The sequence below is a fragment of the Ips typographus genome, linkage group LG9 (assembly GCF_016097725.1).
Source record: "Ips typographus isolate SLU linkage group LG9, UJ_Ityp_2.0, whole genome shotgun sequence".
NCBI lineage: Eukaryota > Metazoa > Arthropoda > Insecta > Coleoptera > Curculionidae > Ips > Ips typographus.
The window spans coordinates 8,294,897-8,306,950 of record NC_138430.1 but is presented as its reverse complement, the minus strand read 5'-3'; the positions used below and the strand labels follow the sequence as shown (position 1 = coordinate 8,306,950).

General features: G+C 33.9%; 4 protein-coding genes across 5 annotated transcripts; all 4 read right to left on the bottom strand.

Moving 5' to 3' along the window:
- Nucleotides 1–65: 65 nt before the first annotated feature.
- LOC145733641 (L-sorbose 1-dehydrogenase-like) lies at nt 66–2,565 on the bottom strand. Of its 2 annotated transcripts, XM_081986558.1 has the most exons (8): nt 2,328–2,565; nt 2,067–2,279; nt 1,752–2,014; nt 1,260–1,699; nt 1,016–1,204; nt 668–959; nt 382–616; nt 66–319 (listed from the first exon to the last, which is right to left on the bottom strand). In XM_081986558.1, the coding sequence occupies exons 1-7, from the start codon at nt 2,524–2,526 to the stop codon at nt 413–415; spliced, it is 1,800 nt and encodes a 599-aa protein (XP_081842684.1). In that variant the 5' UTR covers nt 2,527–2,565; the 3' UTR covers nt 66–319; nt 382–412. The 2 variants fall into 2 exon arrangements, with proteins under 2 accessions (XP_081842684.1, XP_081842685.1); XM_081986559.1 differs by lacking the exon at nt 66–319 and having other exon boundaries at nt 336–616.
- Nucleotides 2,566–3,557: 992 nt separating this feature from the next.
- LOC145733834 (glucose dehydrogenase [FAD, quinone]-like) lies at nt 3,558–5,793 on the bottom strand. The gene is made up of 7 exons (XM_081986852.1): nt 5,590–5,793; nt 5,322–5,537; nt 5,012–5,271; nt 4,527–4,963; nt 4,285–4,473; nt 3,942–4,233; nt 3,558–3,886 (listed from the first exon to the last, which is right to left on the bottom strand). Exons 1-7 carry the CDS (start codon nt 5,771–5,773, stop codon nt 3,683–3,685), a joined length of 1,782 nt encoding a protein of 593 aa, XP_081842978.1. The 5' UTR covers nt 5,774–5,793; the 3' UTR covers nt 3,558–3,682.
- A 1,159-nt stretch (nt 5,794–6,952) lies between these two features.
- Nucleotides 6,953–9,153, bottom strand: LOC145734200 (glucose dehydrogenase [FAD, quinone]-like). The gene is made up of 7 exons (XM_081987414.1): nt 8,925–9,153; nt 8,656–8,877; nt 8,322–8,590; nt 7,824–8,257; nt 7,584–7,772; nt 7,249–7,531; nt 6,953–7,194 (listed from the first exon to the last, which is right to left on the bottom strand). The coding sequence occupies exons 1-7, from the start codon at nt 9,109–9,111 to the stop codon at nt 6,991–6,993; spliced, it is 1,788 nt and encodes a 595-aa protein (XP_081843540.1). The 5' UTR covers nt 9,112–9,153; the 3' UTR covers nt 6,953–6,990.
- A 519-nt stretch (nt 9,154–9,672) lies between these two features.
- Nucleotides 9,673–12,010, bottom strand: LOC145734201 (glucose dehydrogenase [FAD, quinone]-like). Its single transcript, XM_081987415.1, has 7 exons — nt 11,812–12,010; nt 11,544–11,759; nt 11,216–11,484; nt 10,730–11,163; nt 10,491–10,679; nt 10,159–10,441; nt 9,673–10,109 (listed from the first exon to the last, which is right to left on the bottom strand). The coding sequence occupies exons 1-7, from the start codon at nt 11,990–11,992 to the stop codon at nt 9,900–9,902; spliced, it is 1,782 nt and encodes a 593-aa protein (XP_081843541.1). The 5' UTR covers nt 11,993–12,010; the 3' UTR covers nt 9,673–9,899.
- Between the last annotated feature and the right edge of the window lie 44 nt (nt 12,011–12,054).

Sequence of the window (12,054 nt, the reverse complement as noted above, 5' to 3'; positions counted from 1 at the left end):
GTGCAAGTTTTGCATTGTCAGGTAGTTTTGTATATACTGCGCCACTAAATATGTAGGTCAACTAGATGAATGTCAGCACAAAATGTAGTTCATAAGTTTACTAATAGACAAAGTCCACAATTTTGCTAAATATTTTTCAGAACATAACATAATCAATCCATACCGTCGACAAAATGTATTGGATTTTGGCAACAGCGTACTGAAAATATGGCCTACTTGGTATTTTTTTCGTTTTCTGTCTTTGTCCCACGCATACAATTATCTACGTTTCTCTGTCAGTTACACGGTTTTCCTATGGTCGGTTTTGGATTTACCACACCTGTATAAGTAAAATATAAACCACATATGAGTTTTATTTTTAAACATTTTTGGTAAATATACCTAAACACGTAAACTGTTGAAGTATTATAACTTAAGAATAATCTTGCTTAATAACATCAGATATTTTCTCAGCAATCATAACAGTGGCAGCTTCAGTATGTCCCGATATAATTTGGGGAATAACTCCAGCATCAACCACACGTAAACGATCAATTCCGTGTACTTTTAAATTATAATCGACTACGGAGTTGGTTGTACTGTTTCCCATTCTGGAAGTTCCTACAGGATGATAGTCCTGGCCAATGTTTGGTCAGTAATTATTGTAAATTTTTCTGAAGGAACTTACCGTTTGGGCACGGTACCGAAAAACACAATACCACCATTCTCTGGTCAAATTATCGTAAGAATCATTGCATTCATCTGGTCCGTTGACTACATATCCTGAACTGATTTTCTGTAAACCTGCAGTATTATTAAGCTCTAAAGCAATTTGAACCGCTTGATACATGGCTTCCATGTCAGTTTCGTTACCAAAGAAGTTTGGATTGACTAAGGGATAGTCACGGGGATCGCTTGATGCCAGAGTCACTTCTCCAACTGAAGTTGGGAGATTGTTTTGGACACTAATGGTGATCTTACTACAAAGTTGATGATACACAACCAAAAGTTACTTAAACACCCAATTGTTACATACTTGAGGATAAAATTTCCATTATCATCATTTGTTAAGTTATTTATAAATATTAGTTCTGCATCAGGATCTGTATCATTGTTTAAGTCAATAAAAGCAAAGTGGCTTGCTCTTGTCACTAAGGGGCCTTTATTTTGTGACCACAATTCTATAGTTTCCTCAATAGTATTATTGTAATACACTTCGTAAGTTCTGTTATAAAAACTTGCATTAAGTAACCTAAATAATAGGATTATTAAAAACGTACGGATACGTAACAGCTGAAAACATAACAGGATGATCCTGTAAGTTTTGTCCTACAGGTAAATCTGCAATAACTTCAATACCATGTTTCTCAAGTTCACTGGATGGTCCAATTCCAGACAACATTAAAACTTGCGGTGTACCAATAGAACCAGCTGAAAGTATGACCTCATTGGACGCATTTGCTAGGTAGTACTGTCCATCCTTAATAAATTGAACGGCAACTGCTGTGTTGTTTTCAATTACCACTTTAGTAACTAGTGAATCTAAAGTAATAACCAAATTTGATCTATTTCTGATTGGCCCTATGAAGGAATAATTGACGCTTGCGCGTCTACTATATGCTAAATATGTCTGTGCTTTTCCAAATCCTAATTGGCTTTCTCCATTGTAATCTACTTCAGACAGACCAATTTCTAGCAAACCTTCCGTCAATGGAGACGTCTAGAACGCAATTTTTTTTCTGACACATTTTTGAAGCAATAGTGCTATTTACCAAGTTTGCAATTTCAGGAGGAAATGCAATACTTTGAGGGCCATCAAATCCATGATAAAAACTATCCATATCATCTGTAAAGTTTCCATATTCCGACAATTTGAAATATGGCAAAACGTCATCGTACGACCATCCAACGTTTCCTTGTTCCTCCCAACGATCGTAATCCTTTTTATTACCTCTAACATAGAAAGCTGCATTGATTTCTGAACATCCACCCAAAAGTTTTCCTCTCGGAAAGTCGCATTGCTTGTTGCTTTTACCTAAATTGCTACACTTTAGAACAACATGATTAACTTAGAAAAGCACATTTACTAAAACAAGCATTGGCTTGTGGTGTGGTATTAAATCCCCAATTCCATTGGGAGTTTTGAAAGTAAAACAAAAGTCCCAATACACTAGTTATGTCGGGATCTTCACTACCAGCTTCTATCACCAACACTGTAAAAGACTCTTCTGTTAGCCGATTAGCTAAAACTCCAGCTGCTGTACCTCCACCAACAATAACAAAGTCGAAAGTACCAAAACCTACAAAGCTATGTTATTTCAAAGTCGTAGTAAAAGCACTGGAATTACTTAGACTATCGTTACTTGTCAGATTTGCAAAGTAGCGATCATTGTTCACTGGCAAAATATACGTCGAGTAGTTTTCCATAAGTGCCACAGCTTCTTCAGTTAATTCAGTCACATTTAGAGTTTCAGCTAGCCTAGTGCTTGCTCTGGCTGTACAAAACAGCCAAAAAGTACACAATATCACCAGTTTAGCAACACTCATTTTTTTTAAATCACCTTTTCCAAAAAAAAAATACTGTTTTATTATAATCATTGAAACAGCTGTTATCTTAATTCAATCAATTTTTTGGTTGAAGTGATTAAGTAGGCAAACAATAGAAGACACTCTTCTAGATAAAAAAAATCATATTGTATTAGGTTTAGATACGATAAGGTTTGGCTAGTAACAACCAGAGTGGCAATAATGTTCTCATCGCAAAAATGAAATTAAAAAACAATAAGTCATCAGTAATTTAGTGACTGTCAGAAGATAATTTGTATAAATTATTACAAACATCCTGAAAATCAAAAAATGATGTAAAAATTGGGTTTTTTCTATCAGGGACACAGAAGTAGGAGGAGGTAAATTTAGCTTTCTTGACAATTGGCGAATGAAACAAGTATCAGGAATAAGCAAATGCTAGGAGTAACTAAACTTTACTTCACGTTTCTGCTCTCCTGATAACATGCTCGGTTTTCTGTAAAAATTGTGTTTTCCTATCAGGGACACAGAAGTAGGAGGAGGTAAATTTAGCTTTCTTGACAATTGGCGAATGAAGCAAGTATCAGGAATAAGCAAATGCTAGGAGTAACTAAACTTTACTTCACGTTTCTGCTCTCCTGATAACATGCTCGGTTTTCTGTAAAAATTGTGTTTTCCTATCAGGGACACAGAAGTAGGAAGAGGTAAATTTAGCTTTCTTGACAATTGGCGAATGAAACAAGTATCAGGAATAAGCAAATGCTAGGAGTAACTAAACTTTACTTCACGTTTCTGCTCTCTTGATAACATGCTCGATTTTCTGTAAAAATTGTGTTTTTCTATCAGGGACACAGAAGTATGAAGAGGTAAATTTAGCTTTCTTGACAATTGGCGAATGAAACAAGTATCAGGAATAAGCAAATGCTAGGAGTAACTAAACTTTACTTCACGTTTCTGCTCTCCTGATAACATGCTCGATTTTCTGTAAAAATTGTGTTTTTTAAACATAGTTTTGTGATAATACATTAGCTATTAAGTAAAGAAAAATATCACTAAATTTTATTTAATCAGCTTTTTGACATGTTTGTAACTGAATGTTGCTTAAATGTATGTCCAGTAAGAAATGTTGATACTGACAATTACAAACTAAAATATGCAATTATACTACATGTATTCTTCAAGCATACTCTAAAATAATAGTATCAGCAATTTTCTCTGCAATCATTACAGTAGCAGCATTAGTATGACCGGAAATTGAGGTAGGCATCACCGAAGCATCCACAACTCGAAGATTGTCAATTCCATGAACTTTCAATTCTGAATTGACTACAGAATTACTAGAATTCCTTCCCATATTTGCTGTTCCTACTGGATGAAAGCCCTTCAAAATTTTTGTGTTAAAATCTTTGTAAATCACTTTATTCGGTTGTACTTACAGTTGAAGCGTATTGTTTAATAATACAGTACCACCAATCTTTTGACTGGCTTTCGTATACGTCATCGCATGCATCTATTGAGGGTAATGTTAGTTTAAAATTCATTTGTTGGAAAGCGTCAGTATTGTTAAGAGTTACAGCAAACTGAATGCCTTTATATAAGGTTTCCAGATCTTCTTCCTCACTGAGAAAATTAGGATTTATTAGTGGATAATCACGTGGATCTGCTGAAGCTAAAGTCAGTTCTCCCACAGATAAAGGATGTAGTAACACTACAGAAACCACAAAATACCTAAAATGCTGTGATATAGTGTTTGAACAGGAAATATTTTAATATTTTTACGGGGAGTAAAAGTTGTAATTTTCATCAACATAGTAGCCGATTGCTCCAAATATTTCAATTTCAGGAACTGTGTCGTTATCAAAGTCTAAAAATGCTATGGCTTGTGTAGAGCTAGTCATAGGTCCAGTGTTATTTGTCCATTCCTGGATCAAGGTTGTTAAAGTTTCATTAAAAAACAAGTCATCATATCTGAAAATTAGCTGATATAACTCTAAGAGTGTCACCCACTGGCATCAATTTACATGAAAAAGAGATACTCAAAAAACATATGATCTTGAAAGAATTTTCCAACAGGTAAATCAGCCACAACTTCAATTCCAAGATCTTCTAGTTCAGATTGCGGTCCAATTCCTGATAGCATTAAAATTTGTGGTGTTCCAATAGTTCCACCAGATAAGATAACTTCTTTTGTTGCATTAGCGGTGTAGTATTGACCATTTTTAACAAAAGTCACCCCCACAGCAGTGCGAGTTACAATATTCACTTGAGTCACTAACGATTGTAGGGTGATATTTAAATTTGGTAGGTCAATAACGTCGGACAGAAACGAATAATTTGAGCTAGAGCGAATGTTTACATCCAAGTAGTTTTGGGTTCTGCTGTAGCCGATTTGATCTTCACCATTGTAATCTAGTTCCTCCAAACCCAGCTCATTAAAGGCATTTAAAATAACTTGCGTCTAAAAATAATGGTGTTAATGGTTTACTTTTTGTAAGTAAAAAATTACCAGATTTGGGGTGTCCATGAACATGTCAATCGCTTGCGATCCACTAAAGCCATGATAATCAGAGTCAATTGGGTCACTAAACCTTGCAGTCTCAGACTTCTTAAAATAGGGCAAAACATCGTCGTAAGACCATCCAGTGTTACCCAAATCCTCCCATACATCAAAGTCTAAAGCATTACCTCTTGTGTATATACCAGCATTGGTGCAACTACTACCTCCTAATGCTTTTCCTCTTGAATAAGTGCAAGTACCATTTGAAACTACGGTTCCAAGATGTAAAAACAATAATTTTGCTTTCAGTGAAATAAACCTAAACAAGCGTTTTCTTGCTGTGTCGTTGGAAACCACCACGAATATTCGTTTGGTTCTGTAAAGTATACGAACAAAAATAATATGGCCGATACATCTGGATCCTCTCCACCAGCTTCAATAACTAAAACACTGAAATTTGATTTAGTTAATCGATTTGCCAATACCAATCCAGCAGTTCCGCCACCGGCTATAATAAAATCGAACGTTCCATAAACTAAAACAAACAGAAAAGCTCATTTCAGAACAAACTCACTTCAACAACTTACAGATAGGATCGGTGGAAGTTAAATTGTCAAAATAAGCACTATTATTTGTGGCAGGATCGTAGGAAGAAAATCCAATAACCAATTCTTCTGTTTCTGCAACCAAATGAGTTACGTTACTAAAATCCGCTAGGACTGCGGATATCGCTACAAAGAAACCAATCGAAAAGTGTATAATGCCATTCATGATGCAGTTTATAATTTGCGAAAAATACGTGAAAGCTGGGTTTTATATTCAAAATGTTCGATTATTTAATTAATATTAAATGTGATATATTATCGGTGCAGGAAATTAATTATTACATTGTTGTAATGTACATATTATATTTGTAATTAACAAATAAACCTGATATCTATTACACCTCATGCTGGTAATAACTTAATCCAAGTAATCATTCTGATTTGTTTAATAGGACAAGTCATTTGATGTTTTAATAATAATTATTGTTATTATTTATTGGTGGTTATTTAACTATGTGTTTGTTTTTCAGATTATTTATGGTCAGTTTTATATTTTTTTCTTTACCACTACTTTTAAAAGTAAGATGTAATGGTCATGTAACAGAGTGTATCGACCTAATATAATAAAGATTGATATCAGCTTAAACAGCTTCACTGGTAATTTGTCATGTGCTAATTAGATTAATTTGGCAGTTAAAAATGTTTAATTATTTGAATTGGGAAGTAATATGGTTTTCAAAATTTAAACCATTGTTGGGTTTGAGAATGGTGCTTTTCTTTGTTCTAGTTATCTCCATCATTTCCAAGAGTACTAACTTTTTAAACATTTTCTCAACTCTTTTTAAAAAAAAATCATCTACTTTAAGGGACACATAGAATATACATACACCCAAGGCAATCAAATACAAAACTTTTTAAAACTAACTTTATTCATGTATGTTAGATGTTACAAAGACCTCATCATAACCAGATTAAGATTTCGTGAAATTTAGGGAAAAACGAGAGGCTATATAGTATTTCCCTAAATTTAGGGGAAAAGAGCACAACATAGAGAGTTACCCATTTAACCCCATGTAAAATGCAAATCTAACTAGTAGTGGTTTAAAAGGTAGTGTTGTAAATTGTTGTGTAATTAGTAAATAAAGTTTGTTGAGTTTATTCAAACTCTTACTTATCAAAAAGAACCCAATAAAGTGTAACATTAATAATGATCTAATATTATATCAGCTGCCTTTTCAGCAATCATTACAGTAGGAGCATTAGTAATGACCTGATGAGTTAAGAGTGGGCATTACAGAGGCATCCACAACTCTAAGCTTTCCAATACCATGAACTTTCAGTTCTGGATCAACTACAGAACTATTGGAATTTGGTCCCATTTTTGAGTATACACTCAATCAAATACAAAACTAACTATATTCATGTATATTTACTTTGTAGGGTCTATGAGGTTTGATCTAATATTATATCAGCAGCTTTCTCAGCAATCATTACAGTAGGAGCAGTGGTATGGCCCCGGTTAATGGTGGGCATTACAGAAGCATCCACAACTCGAAGTTTTTCAATACCATGTACTTTTAACTCAGGATCCACTACCGAACTATTTGAATAAGGTCCCATTCTTGCTGTACCCACTGGGTGAAGGCCCTAAAAATAAAATAAACTCAATTCAAGCTCTTAAAAATCATTAAACATTTTTACTGATATAGAATTCTGCTTGATGAAACAGTACCACCAGTCTTTTGATAGGTTTTCATAGTCATCACACTCAGGTGTGGAAGCAGTGCTGGGTCTAAAGTCTGCCAAAGCCTCAGTCTGGTTTAAAGACAAAACAAATTGGACTCCTTGGTATATATGGTCAATTTCTTCTTCTTCAGACAGAAAGTTGGGGTTTATTATAGGATAATCGCGAGGATCCGAAGAAGCCAATGTCAATTCCCCCACAGACGCAGTATTTATCAAAGATACGAGAGTTGCAAATTTTCTAAAATATCATAACTATAACGTTTTTCAAAGAAAATTTAACAATTTCTTACGAGCAATAAAAGTTTGAATAGTCGTCCACATCAAGACCTAACGAGGTGGTAATTTCAACCTCAGGAGATGTGTCATTGTCAAAATCTAAAAATGCTATAGTATGACCAGTCGTGCTCAAAGGTCCTTCGTTGTCTACCCATAATTGTACTAATTCCTCCAAAGTATAATTAAAATACACCTTGTCAGTACTAAAAATTTTAAAATAGTATAAACAATTAAAACAGTCTGTGTTATCTTACACATAGTCGATAAAAAGAAATACATGATCGTGAAAATATTTTCCAACAGGTAAATCAGCAATAACTTCAATATCTAATTCTTCTAACTCAGATGCTGGACCAATTCCAGATAGCATTAAAATTTGAGGAGAACCAATACTTCCAGCGGACAAAATAACTTCTTTCGAAGCATTTGCAATGTAATATTGTCCGTTTTTAACAAATTGCACTCCTACAGCAGTCTTATTTTCAATAATAACTTTTGTCACTAACGATTGCAAAGTAATATTCAAATTAGGAAGATCTATAATTTCCGGAAGGTATGAATAGTTTGTGCTTGATCGTATGTTTTTTGCTAAAAACTGTTGAACTTTGCTAAAGCCTAATTGGTTCTGACCATTGTAATCTGTTTCTTCTAAACCTATTTCCTTGTGTGCATTTATAATTGTTTCAGTCTACAAAATGTTTTTTATATAAGTAAAAACCTGTTTTCTAAAAGAGTTTAACACAAGAAAATACCATTTCTGGGATCTCTTTGGGTATATCGATTCCTTGCAGTCCATCAAAACCATGATAATCGTAATCTATGGTATTATTGGAGTTATTAAATCTTGCAGATTCAGATTTCTTGAAATATGGTAAGACGTCACTGTATGACCATCCAGTATTGCCAAGTTCCTCCCATTTATCATAATCTAAAGCATTGCCTCTCACATACATACCAGCATTTATGCAACTGCTTCCTCCTAATACTTTTCCTCTAGGATATCCACAAGTTCCATTCGTACCTACATGATTACAAAACCACAAAGTTTTGGTAGGTTTATAAAGTAATATTTAAACTATTTCTTACTTAGGCATGCTTTTTCTTGAGTTGTAGAGTTGAACATCCAAGAGTATTTAGTATCTTTCATGTAATACAAATACCATCCCAATATGGCTGACACATCTGGATCTTTATCACCAGCATCAATAATCAAAACACTAAAGTTTGCTTCAGTCAATCGATGTGCCAAAATCAAGCCAGCTGTACCACCACCAGCTATTATATAATCCCATGTACCATTCCCATATTCTGAAATAAACAAATTAACAAACACAGGTGCGGTGAATTTAGCTTACCTAAAGGTTCAGTGGATGTCATATTTTCAAAATAGGCATCGTTATTCGAAGGGTCTTTATAAACCCCATATGAAGAAATCAATTGCTCTGATTGCTCCACTAACTCGTCCACATCAGTAAAATCAGCTCGGGTTTTAACGGTGCAAAAAACCACAAAAAAATAAAACCAAACGCCGAAGAAACTCATGTTTGACTTGTTCTCAGTATTGTGGTGATGCTTGAGAAATTGGGCTTTTTTATAAACGGTTAAAAAATTATTTTGCTTATCAGTGAACAAAAAAATAAAGATATTTGTTTAATAGGTACTTATTATTATTTGCCAAAGTTTTTATAAATTGAATATCATTTTTTCTAATTTTACAAGGTTAAGGAGAGTGAAGATTTGTGCACAATAGGTGTCCTCATTATCAGTAAACCAAATATATTTTGTTACATTTGTTTAAGATTAGAGTTCAATACACTCAAAAAATTTGTTAATTGAGAGTCTAAAGGTTTTGTCAAATTTTAACAAAAACATTTCAGATATGATATGCTATGGTGTTCCAATTTTTACAAAAAAAGTCTGTAAACAAGGGAAATTCTGTCACACACTCTGTATAACTGGTAAATTAATTGGCGGATGAATACCTACAAAGTTAAGTAAAAATTTAATCTCTAATCTACATAAAATTAATTCAATTTTATTTTTTTTCAAATATAATTAATTGACAAATAAACCACTCAACAAACATAAAAAAAAATTCCAAAGCTATTAATATACTATAATCTTTATTATTTATTCAGTGGAAACAGCGTAAAAGTGTTCAATTTTGGAAGTAACAGTTAAACTTCAGTTTGGTCTTACTATGGTAATTTTTAAGGTTTTTGGATTCAAGTTAATCTGTCAAAGTTAGCCTTTTCCCAAAAGCCACTACTAATTTTAATACGTCAAACGATGATATTTCAAAAAAAAAACAATGTATATTTCTTATAACATTATGAACTACTGTGTTCTAGTATTATTTTCTCAGCTGCCTTTTCAGCAATCATTACAGTAGGAGCATTAGTATGACCAGAGTTAAGAGTGGGCATTACAGAGGCATCCACAACTCTAAGCTTTCCAATACCATGAACTTTCAGTTCTGGATCAACTACCGAACTATTGGAATTTGGTCCCATTCTAGCTGTGCCCACTGGATGGTAGCCCTGAAAACTAACCGTAAAGTCTCTAAAAGACACTTACTAATTCACTTACTGATATAGAAGTCTGTTGGGCGTAACAATACCACCAGTCGTCTGAAAAGTAGTCAAGTTCAGCACATGCAGGTACTGAAGTTATGTCTAACTGAATGTCTTTCAGGGCGTCAGTTTGGTTTAAAGACAAAACAAATTTGATTCCTTGGTATATTGTATCAAAGTCCCCTTTTTCAGACATGAAATTGGGGTTTATTAAAGGGTAATCACGAGGATCTGCTGAAGCCAATGTTAATTCGCCGAGGGAGAGTGGATGTAACAGAGCTACGACAAATCCACCCGATCTAAATGAGAATAATGATCACATGCAAGCAACTATTACATAGTATTTACGAGCAATAATAGTATGAATTCTCGTCCACTGAAAAAGAAAATGCGGCAGCAATTTCAATATCAGGTTGTGAATCGTTGTTGAAGTCTAAAAATGTGAAAACTTGACTAGTTGTGAGCAAAGGTCCGCTATTGTTTGTCCATAGTTCTACCAGTTCTTCTAAGGTATAATTAAAAAATACCTTCTCAGACCTAAAAACCTTAAAATAATCTCAAAAACAACCTATACGTCGTTTTATTACGTAAAGCTCAAATCAACAAACAAGTGATCTTGAAGATATTTTCCAACAGGCAAATCAGCAACAACTTCAATATCTAATTCGTTTAACTCAGATGCTGGACCAATTCCAGATAACATTAAAATTTGAGGAGTGCCAAAAACTCCAGTAGATAAAATAACTTCTTTCGAAGCATTCGCAATGTAATATTGCCCGTTTTTAACAAATTCCACTCCTACAGCAGTCTTATTTTCAATAATAACTTTTGTCACCAATGATTGCAAAGTAATATTTAAATTTGTACGATTTGCCACTTGTGAAAAATATGAGTAGTTGGAACTCGATCGAATATTTCTAGTTAAATAGCTTTGAATCCTGCTGTAGCCCAACTGTTCTTCACCGTTGTAATCTGTTTCATTCAAACCCAGCTCCAAATTTGCATTTAGTATTGCTTCAGTCTAAAAATTACTTAAAAAATATGGATACTGTGGTAGCTTAACTTAAAAATACCAAATCAGGAATATCTTGTGGTATATTAATTTCTTGCAATCCATTAAAACCATGATAATCGTAATCGATTGTGTAATTGGAATGATTAAATCTTGCTGATTCTGATTTTTTAAAATATGGTAAGACATCGTTGTAGGACCATCCAGAGTTTCCAAGTTCTTCCCAATTATCATAATCTAGAGGATTACCTCTGGCGTACGCTCCAGCGTTTATGGCACTACTTCCTCCTAATACCTTTCCTCTTGGATACGCACACGTTCCATTAACATCTGATAATATCAATAATAATTTGTGTAGTGTGAGGAGTTTAATGCAAAGAAATTATTACTTAAACACGCGTTTTTTTGAGGCGTAGTGTTATACAGCCAAGCGTATTCGTTTCCTCTACCATAGTACAGATACCATGCCAACATGGCTGCCACATCAGGATCTTTATTACCAGCATCGATTACCAACACTCTGAAGTTTGCTTCAGTAAGTCGAGTAGCCAAAACTAATCCAGCTGTACCACCACCAGCTATAATAAAATCGAATGTTCCATATTCTGAAACAGGAAAAATTAGCAATAAATTACAAAAGTTAAATCAGTAGCTTACCTAAAGATTCAGTGGATGTCATATTTTCAAAATAAGCATCGTTATTGGTTGGAGCTTCGTATGTACTGTATTGAGAAATCACATCAGCGGATTGTTCCACTAACTCATTTACATTAGTAAAGTCAGCTCGAGTTTTAGAAATTAATACGAAAAAATAAAAGCAAACGGTGAGCAAACTCATGTTTAAAATAAGTTGTTTTAAATTTATGATGCTGGAATATGTGTGCTTTTTTATAGTAAACT